The following is a 14,416-nucleotide window of genomic DNA, read 5'->3' as shown; positions in this document are numbered from 1 at the left end:
GTCATTTCTGCACATTCTGTTTGTACCTTGTTTAGGTTTATCTCGCATCGGGGTCATGTAACCTTCTTCGTCCAGCTCTCCTCGTGGGCTCCGTTCCGGGGCAAACACGGTGGGGTCAGCGCTGTACCTCTGGGTACTGCTCTCCTCCTGGACGTGGGGTGCCACTGGCTTGCGTAGGGTGCCGTTACAACAGGAGTCATCAAAAATCTCGGCTGTGGCCCCCTGAGCAACTGGAGCTTCTGGGATCGTGCTGGTCGTGGCTCTGTAGGGCACAGGCACTCCTTGCTCTGTAGTTAGACCCCCATCTCGGTATACAAACTGGTTCTGTCAACAGAGAGACACATTTAGACACAATAAGTTATTATTAGGAATAGCCTTAAAAAAAATAACCAAAAGGATGTGCAACCTTGTCTTTCAGACAAAAGGCAGAGTTTCTTAATTGAGTTTTCCCCCTGAATGGCTGACAAGTTTGAGTTACAACCCCCTAAAATTCCAATTTTTCTTACAAAGTGATCCTGGGGAAAGAATTTGGAAATACCTATTTAAATTTTACTGACCACCTAACATATGACCTAATACAAAATATTTCATGTCATTTTCCCACAGTCGCCCATTTTTGATATACAATTCAAATTTCATGACAAATGGAAATGTTATTAACTGTAGACAGTCGACATTAAGAACAGAAGCACAGTAATGCCATTTGGTTGGTGATATTTCCTTACTGCCGTCTCTTCTGTGGTCACTCTGACTTTGAGTCTCCAAGTACCTAACTAGGGAATCATTACTGAGACTCTGACTTTTTAGCACACAACCTATAATCATGGAAATAATGATAACCTCCTCAACCAGAAGCATAATTTATGAGTCCAGGTAAATCCTTCAGGTAAAAATCAAAAGCTACTGTTGGTGCATGGCATCTCAGTTTTGGATTATCTGCTGAAGTAAAACATATCCACAAAGCCAGCTATACAATCTACAGCAAAGTCTTACTCACTGTTGGCAAAAGCAAAATGAGGAAACTATGGGGAGACAAGAGAGAAGAAACATGATAAGCAAAGGCCAAAAATATGAAAAGATGAAGGTTGATCATGAAATACTTACTCCTGACATGGGGGTGTAGGCAGGAGGTGGGCTGTGTCCAATTTCACTCTAATAGGAAAGAAAAATGGAATGATGGATATAATAAGAGGTATTATGAATGAAAAGAAAAAAAAAAAAAAAAGAAAAGAAAAGCCACATGAATTGTATGAACCTAAGGGGAAAACATGCACAACAGTGAAGTTTGCTAAATGGTAAAATTTTATGCACTCTGACTATAAATAAGTTTATTTTTGTGTTTTGAGAATATTAAATATTGTATGAAATATTTTAGTTCAATCCCTGAAAAGAAAAATTACATAGAAAAAGTAAAATTTCAAATGGATTAAAAATGAAGTTGACAATGACTATTTTTCTCATTAACCCTGGGAGAAAGATAAAAATGGTAAATAATTAACTATAGTTTTAAATAAAGAACCATTTCCTTCCTTACAGGTTGTATGGCTGAAATGGCCATATACCACAGCATTGGTTCTCTCTTGTAAAAAGAAACTTACCTAGAAGGAGATAGAAGTGAATTTCAATTTTCCTTGAATAATTTTTACTACCAGGTTACATTTATTTTTCACTATTTCAGCAAAGGGTCAATTTCTTAGCCTTTCCTTTTAAAAAATACATACTGTTTTCTCCTCAGTCTGATTTTTTGTAAGTTAAGAAACAGAAGAAAATCTTGGAAAATTAATTCCAGTCCTGGAAATATGCTTTGCATATATTACTTTCATGTATTTAGAATCAGTTAAAATTAGATTTCAGTTAAAAAAAAAAAGGCATCCGTATTCTTATAGCTTAATACTCCATCCTATGAGCTAAATAAAAGTGGATATAAAAATATGATAAAATATTAAGGACAATATACTTAGAGTAAGTAGAGGGGGTTATATGAGTATCAACACCATTTCTTAATAATATATGTATTTTAAATATATTTCTTGAGAACTTACTATCTATGTGCCAGACACTTTTCTGGACACTGGAGATAATGAATAATGCAGATAAAAACAGTTGATTTTATGAAGCTTGCATTCTCTGCACACATGTATGAAACTTGGCTAAGTATTATTCCAGGCCAGTGTTTTTACAATTTAGAGATTCATAAAACAAACTCTAAGAAGAATATGGTTCCATGGATATTAACTGTTTAATATAAATTAATAGCAACCAGATAACACAATTTCCCATAATTAACTTAGTCTCCTGGGACTAATAACCCTGGGGCCAAGTTCTGAACTCCTACATTAGGTTTACATTTTAACTTTCCTCAAAACTGAGTCATTTACATGATGGGATAGAAACTATTGATCTCTTTCCTTCTCTAATAACTAAGAACGTCTTGAAGATCATGACATGGAAAATTAGAGATACATTTAATATGCTAAGCATAGAAGGTAGTATTGTCCAGTAGACACATTGTTTTATGATTTGTTAGATCTTTGAGCTCCAGGCCCAGTTACAAATGATGTCGTCAATCGTGAAACATCTCAGATCATCATTTTTATTCTTGGCCTCTCACTCTTTATATCTTAGTGAAGACAAAGTAAGAAGGCGTATATAAATGAACTTTGTAAGCTCTGCACACTATAAAAATGTAAAGGATATATAAAATTTAAATATTCACATTTGCTAAATCAAATTATTAAAGTCAAGCAATCAAAATGCCAAAGCTACTCATCAAAGAGGCATTGAAAAGTGCTTCCCTCTTCTCCATATCACCTTCAGTATAGGTATATTTTATTATTTTTTAGAAAGATATGAAATTAAATACATTTTTTTTCATAAAATCTGAGGGGAATTTGCTGTATAGTCCAGTGAGATGTAAAATAGAGGGATGGTATGGGAAATATGACAAGTGCCTGGTGGAACTTGATCATATTATAAACCTTGGCCTTACCCTATCATTAAACCCTGATTATTGAGCAAGCATTTAACAAATATTTATTAAACCTCTCCAATGAAAGCACAGGAACTGTGAGATGCTGGAGATACCATGAGACACTAGGAGAGACGTGACCACTGGCCTTTTGCAATTTATACTGAACGATCAAATATTACCTGAGATTATTAGAAGAAAAAGCAAGAGTAAGATGAAGCTGCGGTGAATTTATTTGAATTCTATGATTACATATTAGAAGACAAGTATTCCAAAATATTAGTAATTACTGCTGTTCCTTTGACCTCTTACTTCACAACAGTTGCCGTACTGGGTCATGTTTGACTAGATTCACAGTTCAGGGAACAGCACGGATGGCTATGGCTCTACATTTTATATTTTATAAAACTTGAGGGAGAAGTGATCAAAGGAATAACTCGCAAGTCATTCTTCATCAGGAAATACTTTATTGTATATATTCATTATCTGGGCTAGGCTGTCTGCAATTATAAAAACGTGTTAAAAATAACTAGACCTCTTGAAGAGAGGCCATGCCATATTAGAATGCAGGCGCTCTCCCTGTTTTGACAAGTCTTTCCATCAGCAACCTGCCAAATCTGGATCTGGACATACTGCCAGATACCATCACAGTAATAGGAGTGTCTTCATGTTTTTCCTAGTTTTCTGCATTAAAATGGAAAAAAAAATGCTAAGCAAAGTCCCTTTAGAACTCATTGTTTTTGGGGTTACTGGCTGCTTTTTATTTTTTTGTTTCCTTTTTTTTTTTTAATTTGCTTTTTTTTTTTTCTGTTTTCCATGATAAAAAGTACCTCATTCATTTCCCCCTGGAAGGGCAATGTAGCTACAAGGGAACATCTGTGAGGCCAATTAGCGGGGCTGGAAATGTGATATAATTGTTGTTTAAATATATTTAAATTACATGTTAATCACTATGTCATAATTTATAGGCTTTGAAAATAACTTTTTGTACTTGAGAGCCAAGCCAGATTTTACTTGTTTTTGCTGTTTTTAGTTTGTAGCAAGCTCTTCTCATTCGCCGCCCCGCTCCCTCCCCGCCGCCCCAATTTCCCACACTTGAAGAGCTGAACTTTTAATATCAGAATGACAGCTGCAAGTAAATTGGTTGAGTAAAAATTAAGATCCCCACAGTCAGAACACGCTGGAGTGACCTTAAAGTTCTGAGCAGAACAAAGCAGTGCTCTCAGTTAAAAGGCTTTTGTTTTTTTCATTGTGCCATTTTCTGCTGTCCATCAAAGCCCAGCTTTGCGGATCTTCGGGAAGTACTGGGTGCATCTGTTCAATTAGCTGGGGAGGGGATTTATGGTCAGCAGGGCAGAGATAGAAAGAGGTGGGTTATAAACTGGCAGGTGATAGGGAATTTGTTTCTGGTGGGGGGATTTGTAAGGGTGATGGAGTCAAGTTTAATTTTGTGGCCCTTTCACTGGGACATTGTATGATTAATTTAGACTCAAATGCCCGAGGTTATAGAGAAGGCAAATATCAGCAAATATATCAAATATGGTGTTAAATGCACTTTACATACATCATGTTCCGAAATTTGCATTTCAGTTGAATGATAAAAATATGAAGCTGTCTTATTATATGCACTGTATTTCTCATATCTATTGTTTTAATTAAAACATTATATTGTTTAATATTGCTCCTGGGAAATTTTAAATTGTTAACCAGATGGGTTTTGTCTTTTAATATTTTTTTTAATATCAGACAAATCTATGTTCTTAGGAAACAAAAATACATACTTAATGCCTAACCTCTATCTAAATTAAACATGCACTTAATGAGAGAGAGGTTTTTTATCTTCAGATAATTGTACTTATCAATATTACCTATAGGTAGAGTATTTCTTGACCCTAGAAACTTTAATCCTATAGGGTCAAGAAATACTCTAAATCCTTTTAACTAAAACACAATATATCTCTGTAAGATGTTACTAATCCATCTGCACTAATTTATTACCTAAACACATGTAACTATTAAGGGTTCTCAACTTTTTATCCTCCCTGGCATGTATTCTTAACACTCTGATGGGCCTTTTCACATTTTTACAGGTCAGGTAGCAGACAGATAAAATATTTTTGGCATTACGTCCAATTCCTGATGCATGGCTATAACTTACATATTTTTTTCACAACCAAGTTCAACATATCAATGTTTGAGACACCTAGATTTAGAATCTCCATTTTTCATAAAGCAGCCAGGAGAAAGCAGTGTGTCCATGTACGAAAAACCAGCAAGAACCAGGAGAAACCCTATTGAATCTAGGCAGTTGGCTCACACATTCGCACGCACGCACACATATAATTTGTATATACAAATTACACAAAACATCTTTTGTCTATTTATGCATGTGTTTATTTATTAATGCACTCTCCATCTACTTAGTTTGATTATGTGGAATGCTGCTTTTTGAGTCAAGAACTACAAACTTCCAATTATAAAATAAAGTCATGAGGATGTAATGTACAGCCTCGAGAACATAGTCGATAACATTGTCTTAACTTTGTAAGGTGACAGATGGTAACTACACTTATTGTGGTGGTCATTTTGCAATGTATACAAATGTTGAATCACTATATTGTACACCTGAAAATAATATATATTTTATGTCAATTATACCTCAATAAAATATGGATATTGTTATAGATATTGTAAAAAAGGCATATGTTTCTTTGATAATCAAGAAGAAAAGCGATTGGGAACCCCATGAGAAATATAAAACTACATTCCAAATTTAAGAATCAAACATAAAGCAAACTTAAATATAGGATAATTTGGACTCTTCAGTGAAGAAGAAGCAAAAAAGAATCACACTGAAAAACAATTAAAAAAATAGAAAAATAAACTTTTTTACTCTATCACACACAAAATAAATTAGTAATGATTAACAATAAATAAAAATATATAAAATTATATAATAGTATTTTAAATACATCAACAAATAGTTAATAATAAGCCTGTGATTCAGTTGAAGGAATATTAACTTGGGCTCTCATCCTTTGTTCATTCCTTTTTCATTAGCCCTAGAACATCTTATCTCTCTCATATGTCTCATTTACTCTATTACTGAAAATAATTTTTAATGAAGGGAAGCTATGAATGGTATCAGTAAAGACGAATAGGAGTCAATTCAGAATTTACAAATTGTAGAGGGTGCCTTTTATAAACATTAATAACTCTACTTTCCTAACTCAGTTCTTGAAGTCCAACTAATTATAATGTCTATTCTGTTTCATAGAAAAATATATGACTACTCTTAGGCAAACTGAGAAATAGGAAGTGAGACTAACATGTATCATGTACCTACCATATGTCAGAGACTATCTTAGGTTTTATTTATTCTTATAATCTTTCAAGGTATGTATCATCACTAAAAATCATGACTTGCATTTCACAGATGAGAAAACTGAGGACAAGGAAGTTAAAAGTTCCTCCCTTTGGGGCGCCTGGGTGGCTCAGTTGGTTAAGCATCTGCCTTCGGCTCAGGTCATAATCCTGGAGTCCTGGGATTGAGTCCCCCATCAGGCTCCCTGCTCAGCAGGGAGTCTGCTTCTCCCTCTGACCCTCCCCCTTCTTGTGATCTCTCGCTCTCATTCTCTCTCTCTCAAATAAATAAATAAAAATCTTTAAAAAAAAAAGTACCTCCCGTGTACACATAGCCATTAGTGGCTATCTGAATCTATTACTCTTTATCATGCATGCCACCTGTAGATTTTGACTTTAGCATTTCTTTTCTCTCTTATCTGTACCCTCTCTCTGCCCCTGCATAGTGCCTCAACTCTTCTCTCAAATGAATTCTCACGATTTTTTTTCTTGTGAAAAATTAATTTCAAGGAGGACTTTAACTCACTACCCTTAGCTATAAAATACTAGTAATGCTTTACAGTATCACCTCTCCCAGCTTATTTGCATTTTAACTAACTACAAGGACTTGAGCTGAAAAGGAAACCATAAGTAGAATGTTAAGAGCTAATAGAGGAGATGAGGGATCGATCCATAGATAGAGAGATCCAAAGATTTTCCATGACAGCACTCTTGCTTATGGATTTATTGTTCCTACCCCAGGGCTTAGTCAATAAATTCCTCTTCCTGCTTGACTAAGGGCAAGTACACTATTTTATCGCCAAGCAACAATTCTTATACCCTTTCCAAATATCAGTAGAACAAGAGGATATTCCCCTTTAAAATACTCATGGCTAGATGAGTCCATAAAATGAAGCTGAAAATTCCTCATTTTGTACCTTTTGGCTTTTTTTTTTTTAATATTTTATTTATTTATTTGACAGAGAGAGACAAAGCGAGAGAAGCAACACAAGCAGGGGGAGTGGGAGAGGGAGAAGCAGGCTTCCCGCCAAGCAGGGAGCCCGATGCGGGGCTTGATGCGGGGCTCGATCCCAGGACCCTGGGATCACGACCCGAGCCGAAGGCAGACGCTTAACAACTGAGCCACCCAGGCGCCCCTACCTTTTGGTTTTAAGTCTGCTGGTGTTACGTGAAGTCGAAGGCATTATTAGCACAGTCAAAAAATAAAGGGTATAAAGAAGCATGATTTTGCATTGGTGCCAACATTCCTTAGCTTCATTCAAGATAATCAATAAGAATTTTGTCACCCTTCCTGAGATTAGTAATCACGCAGCATTTATATCTCTTCATCCTGGTGCGTATTCTATATGTCTTTTGTTGGTTGGTTGTTTGGTTTCTGGCAGTTTTCTTTTGTATGTTTATATTTCTTTTCAGTTGTTGTATTTAAACTTTTTTTGTAGTTATCACCTAGCTTCTAGTTAACATATGCTGCTAGAAATCTAAAGAGGAGAACTTTAGGAGGTTTCTTAAAGACCTCTCACTAGTTCGTTTCAGTTAGAAAAACATGGTCATTTTTCTTATTTTTTTTAACCTATCCTTAAGAACATTTGATTCAATTGCAGCATCTTCGTTTAAAAGTAAAAATGAAATCATTAAGTCTTAATTATGTCCAAATTCTTGGGAAATCTAAATCTTAAAGTGAATCCTAAAATTGCCTCTCTGCTTGAGTGTTTTTTATCCCAACATCACGAAGATTATTTAATGAAGACTTCTTAGTACATGAGCGATGACTTGAGGCCAGGAAAATTCTGAAGACAGCAATTCCATAGATCTGGAACAAGTAGTCACCTGCAGTCCTTCTACCTGTAGGGTTGTTTTCTTGAACTTTTTGCCACTAAGCCATGTGACCTTTAACAAATTCCTTGATCTATTGGGCCCTCGGTTTATTTATCTTTGAAAAGAGAAGTCAGACTATGGAACGGGCAGTGGGAAAAATCACTTTTTTTTTTTTTTTTAAAGATTTTATTTATTTATTTGAGAGAGAGAATGAGATAGAGAGAGCATGAGAGGGGGGGAGGGTCAGAGGGAGAAGCAGGCTCCCCGCCGAGCAGGGAGCCCAATGCGGGACTCCATCCCAGGACTCCAGGATCATGACCCGAGCCGAAGGCAGTCGCTTAACCAACTGAACCACCCAGGCGCCCGGGAAAAATCACTTTTAACTGTCGAATTATTTGTACGTAAAATGAATATTCTGCCTAATGACATTATTCTGGAATTTGAAATGCTAAACCTTGGCCTAGGTATAGTATGCTTCCTTTTGTATTATTAATAAAGACTTAATATCACAATTTTAGGCTTTGTGTGTGCATGTGCCAATGCATTCATATACACACTAAGAAAATTAATAGCTTGAAACAAAATAATAGGCTTATTTAACCCACTCAAAATGAACCTTTTTTTTTTTTTTTAACAGACTGTCAGATCATTTGTGGCTTGTTTTTGTTTTGTTTTTACTATTTTTCACCTGTGCATATTGTTTATCAACTAAATGAATCTTGTTCACTAAAACACTATGTGTAAGAATTCTATTTAGAAATATTTCTCTAGTGGTTGTTTGGAGTTATTTTTATCTACTTGCTAATAATAAGGCAATAGTAAAATATTGTATAGTTCAACGTCCTCCTTAGCAGTAACCCAAGCTTGGGAAATTTTATTATATATTAAAAATAGCAATAACAGTATTTAGAGAAATCTCTGTGTGAGAATGTAAAGAATATGAAGGACATAGTTGTGTCTTGAGAGATGGAAAGCAGTATGATGGGAAATAGAATTGTAAATTTTATAAATCTAGTTTTGGCATGTAGATTTTATTCAGTGTCTTCATGATAGGTGTTGACAATAAGCAAACAATTTAACATAATACAGATAAGGCTTACAGTGTTCACATCATTTCAGCATGGACCAGGTTGGAGATATCTTCAGTTACACTAGTTTATGCAAAGTGTTTACCAGATAAAAAGTGAATTTGTAACAATGGTTGATTCATCCAACCACTGCTCTTTAAGCTACCAGGTGGCACAGCTGTTGCTGTAAGTAAAAAGATTTCTCACAGTCCACCTGGAATTAGGACAGCTGGTTCATGAGAGCTGATCTGAATAATGTACTGTGGATACTCGGGTACAGCAACTGACAGAGCAAACAGCACATGGCTGTCCCATCAGCCCAGAGCAAACACCAGTTACATTTCACAGAAACAGGATGGTATTTACAACTGATCTGAGCCAAAATGAATATTAGATTGAAGGTAGCACCCCAAGAGAAAAAAGCTCTCCCCAAGAGTTACTTGTTGACTATAGTCTAAGCAGTTGTACCATTTTCAAAAGCCCCCAAATTTGATTTTGCTGCATATAAAAAGGAAGAAGGAAATATACAAAGAATTCGTGTACCTATTTGTGAACCACTTAGGAATTTCAAAAAAAAAAAAAAATTAAAAAAAAATGGCCAATACTTCTTAGTTTCCCATTTACACTCTTTGCTGCCAAAGTCAACTTAAATTAGCCAGGACCATGGTCATAATCATTTCCTGTTAAATTCTAAAATGGCTGACACTTCAATTTAAAAAAAAAAAAATATGAAGGAGGCAAAATATAAAATAGACTCGAAATAAGAGAATCTAACTTAAATCTGACATGGATTCCAAAGATCACCCAATCACCACACACTCTATTTTCAGCTATGGTAACAGAGATGATTTCCTCAAAGTCACACAGCTAATTACTAGCAAGCCAAAATCAATAGCCCTAATTAGAAAAAATATGTTTATGGTTTATAATGGGGAGAAAAAAGATCTACTTGATGTCCTTAGAATATGTTTGCCTAAGACAGGGGCAACATAGTAAAACTGTAAAGCAGGTGAGGTCTGATCTCAATGTTTCCTCACCAAGCTTGCCTTCTTAGTTTCTGGCCCAGGTTTATTTACTCCCCACTAACAGACTCCAGAGTTCACTGATTCCTGCCCTGGTTCTATTGGAAATACGACTATATCTATATCCTCCTTGCAAAGATGTACCATTCTGACGCAGTAACTCACACCCTATGTTTAATTATTGATCCAAAAAAATTATTAAGAACTTATCATGTACCCCATATGAATGATTTATCACTGTATTCTAGTTGTTTATTTACTTCATTAGTATGCCTTCTTCCATAGACTATAAGCTTATTCAGAAGAGGACTTACTCTAATAGTCACCATATCCTCAATGCCTAACACAGGACAGGGACATGGACATGGCGAAATTTTCAGTAAAAGGTATATTGGATCAAAGGATGGATGGATAGATAGAACAGTATATGAAACCCAAAGAGTGGCTCTATTAATGAGAATCTCAGGGACCCCAGCTAGCCAGCCAGCAAGATATGTTTTAAAGGATATGCTTTTAGCATTCCTGGAATTATATATTATACACATCTTAGCCTATAGATACTGATGGTGAGTCTTAAATTGACATTGAACCCCAATACAGTAATCTGAATATTATCTCTCATCTAGAACACTCACTCTTCTTATCAATGATTACTCTTTCTGGAGGCATTGTTTGAAATCTTAATTCTTATGGCAAAAAAAAAAAAGTCTTCTTATAGTGAGTAGTTCCAAATGTAACACACATTTCCCATGTAGTTATAAAACTTCAAGATTCTATCACTAGTATGACAACAACCTCTTGAGACATCTTTGTATTTCCTAATGCTTTGGAGGTCTAGCAAACTCAGGCTTTAGCTTTATCCCTGAAGATATAAATTGTTAACTAAGAACACTAGGAAAGACAGACTCAAGGATAAATTGCCATCAGGCAGATGGAAAATGCAGTTTTGGCTCATCAGGTCAAACAGAAATCCTGACCAGTATGCGTTTTTAAGTGGTACATACCGCCTACCTGGATTTCTACACTGGTGCAAAACGCAGACACCGGAAGGGAAGGACCACTTTAAATTTTTCAAAAGGCATTTTTAGGATAATTATGGTTGAATAGTATAGAAAATCAAAGTTACAAGTGAATGACACTCTAAATCAAAATTGCAGAGTGGGTGTCTCACAAAGGGAAGAAGGTGCAGGAGGAGAGCCCTTGAAAAGGAAACACTGCCCTAGGTAAGTTTTCTTCAGAGCTCAGTGTCCTCCTCTGTAAAAGGGGAACGATAATGTCTGTCCTGCCTGCTTGATGAGTCTTACAAGTTTGTGTTCATGTTAAGTATCTTTGAATAAAATAATGTCATATACACGTGTGACATGGTATTTTTTTCTAGTCAATTAAAGAAAATACAGCGGAGGGGCGCCTGGGTGGCTCAGTCATTAAGCGTCTGCCTTCAGCTCAGGTCATGATCCCAGGGTCCTGGGATAGAGCCCCGCATCAGGCTCCCTGCTCGGCGGGAAGCCTGCTTCTCCCTCTCCCACTCCCCCTGCTTGTGTTCCCTCTCTCGCTGTGTCTCTCTCTGTCAAATAAATAAAATCTTTAAAAAAAAAAAAAAGAAAGAAAATACAGCGGAATTTGTCCAAGTATCACTCACAGAAGACCACATTAAATACTGCAAATCAAATAAGCACATGTTTCTTAGCAGGATAAGAGTCCTCATGCAGCTACAGATTTCTCTGTGTGCCAAGAGGCTATTTTGCAAATTTGGAATCACATATTTCGTTGGAAACAACTGTCAAAAATGATTAGTGTTATTGATGTAAATAAAATAGTGGGAGATAATCGACAGGTTTCCCTTGAATGCATACGGGTTAATACACCATTCAAAGCCATTGTAAAATATTCCTCTGAAAATTAGAAATAATGGTATGTTTTTCTTGGTGCACCAGTAAATCCAAGCAAGACCCCACAGAACGCTCTCACACCACTTAGTCACAGAAAGGTGCATATTCTATGTCCAAAGATAAATTCTTTAACCCACTAAAATAAATTAACTGAGTTACCTAATAGTAGAGATTATGATAAACTGAAATAAAATCTTCATTACTTTTGTTTTCTTTAGATGATGGGGGTGAGAAAGTCAATGAAACACAAACATTAGAAGTGCACATCTCGGCAGAGTATGTGTTGGACTTGATTTTCTTGAGTCACTTCTAGTGAACACTTGAACGCATCCAGACAGACTCCTAATAAGATATGTCTCAGAATTCATGCTGAGGCATTGTCAACAGGCCAAGGAGAAGTCCTCAGTGCTGAACGTGTGCTTAGGTTGATTTTTTTCTTCTCTGTGATTGTTGATCTTTTCAGGGAAAGCTAGCACATTAAGGGAGGCACATGGTAATGCAGGAAATGTTTGAACTCTCAGACTCTGGTGGAGAGAGAATTCTTGTGTGTCACCTCTTTAATACATTAAGCATTTTATAGATTTTAAAAGCATACCTAACATCTTTAAGAAAGATACATCTCGGAAAGAAAGTAGCTAAGTTACAGAAAAGTGCTTAGATTTACAATCTGAAATAATTTGATAGATGACTTGGGAGTTGGGAAAAATAAAATAGATTGAACTCTCGCACATATTACATACCCTGGGCTTTCTCCCAAGGACTACCAAACCAAAAAAGTACTAGACAGATATGAAAAGACCCTAGTATTTTTCCCCAGGTCGCTTTGTCCTTTATTACACCAGCACAATTATTATTTATCATATCGAAAGGAAGATAATAAGCTAATGTGTAGCTATGTTTTGACAAAAGAAAGTATTAATGCTCGATCTTACAAATATAATCACAAAGGAGAGGAAGGTTGCCTTTCTTGCTGTAAATCTTAAATGGTAGGCACCCCAGGCTCTCTTAGGAAACTTTACTGTTTTTATTACTTATAAATATATCTAAGAGTTTTAGAAGCTGTTTCTAATTCATCTGCATCATCTTTTAGGATAACAACCTCTTGAAATATAATGAGCAACCAGTTCTGTTAATATCTCATCTCTCTTATTTGTTCCAAATTTACTTATCTGAGTATTAAAAAGATAGCTAGTAAAAGCTTAGATTTTGCCAAAAGCAGTAAGTGAGAAGAGGACATTTTGATCACTCCTAGGACTGATCTCTCAAATTATTATTGAAAGGTAGGTAACCAAAAGCTCAGGAGGGAGCAATTCAAAGTAATATTAGCACTCTGACAGAACTTCTAGGATTTTCATCCAGCCCGTTACCATACAAAAGCATGTTGGGTGTCAATTATGCAGGAGGAGAAGATACTTCCAAGAGAGCTTGACACAAGCCCAGGTTGTGAATTATTTGCTTTGAAATACCTTCATATTCTCCTGCTTATAAATTCTGGTGAAGAGAAAAGCAAAATAAAGTAACAAGCTCATCCTAAGCATATGGTCAGGTGAACATTCATAAAATGTTTATCAGCCCACAAATAAAATTTTTAAAAATGCTGGACCATCCTCCTCCAGAAGGGAGGAAAGAAGCACAATAAATAAAGGGTTCGTTGTTTTTATATTAAATTTTCAGGGCCAACACTATCCATCTTGAGTTTCTAAATACCAGAAGCCCCAAAGGAAGCTTTCACTAATGTGCTATTTAAGCCAAGAATACATTCGTTCCTGGCGGCCATTACTCTTGCCTGTTTTCTCACCTCTGCCCAGAGTGAATCTACTTTAAAGCGATAAAGCTTAGAATTTTAGGCTCGTCAATTGTATAGCCCCTTCCAAAGCCTGGGAAAGAGCCCGTCATAGGTTCACATGGTCTTGGAATTTGGTAAATTTTGAAAAAGTAAGATTTTTACTTTTGTATTCTTTTTCTTAAAGAGGCTCCACCCCTACTTCCAATGATGTGTCTGGCTCCACATAATCTTGATCCATCCATGCTTTACCCTCACTTTTCTGAGAATGTTTCCTAAGTTTATTCTTTATCAGAAATCTGGCATTCATGAGGTGCCTGGGTGTCTCAGTCGGTTAAGCAACCAACTCGTGATTTCGGCTCAGGTCATTATCTCATGGATCCTTAGATCAAGCCCTGCATTGGGCTCCATGCTCAGCATGGAGTCTGCTTGGGACTCTCTCCCTCTCCCTCTCCTCCTGTCCCCCACCCCTGCTCGCACACTTACACACGCATGCCTGTGCTTTCTCT

General features: G+C 36.2%; 1 protein-coding gene across 1 annotated transcript in view; it reads right to left on the bottom strand.

Moving 5' to 3' along the window:
- ERBB4 (erb-b2 receptor tyrosine kinase 4) overlaps positions 1-14,416 on the bottom strand; it is a 1,078,432-nt gene that overhangs the window by 3,559 nt on the left and 1,060,457 nt on the right. Inside the window, exons 26-27 of the mRNA XM_035007223.1 lie at positions 1,105-1,152; positions 27-324 (exon numbers count right to left, since the gene is read on the bottom strand). Of these exons, the coding sequence (XP_034863114.1) occupies positions 27-324; positions 1,105-1,152 (346 nt within the window). The remainder of the gene's footprint in view (positions 1-26; positions 325-1,104; positions 1,153-14,416) is intronic.

This window comes from Mirounga leonina, unplaced genomic scaffold (assembly GCF_011800145.1).
Source record: "Mirounga leonina isolate KUSES-001 unplaced genomic scaffold, KU_Mleo_1.0 Mir_151, whole genome shotgun sequence".
In the NCBI taxonomy this organism is placed as follows: Eukaryota; Metazoa; Chordata; class Mammalia; order Carnivora; family Phocidae; genus Mirounga; species Mirounga leonina.
The sequence above is the reverse complement of the archived record's forward strand: the minus strand, read 5'-3'. Positions and strand labels throughout refer to the sequence as shown.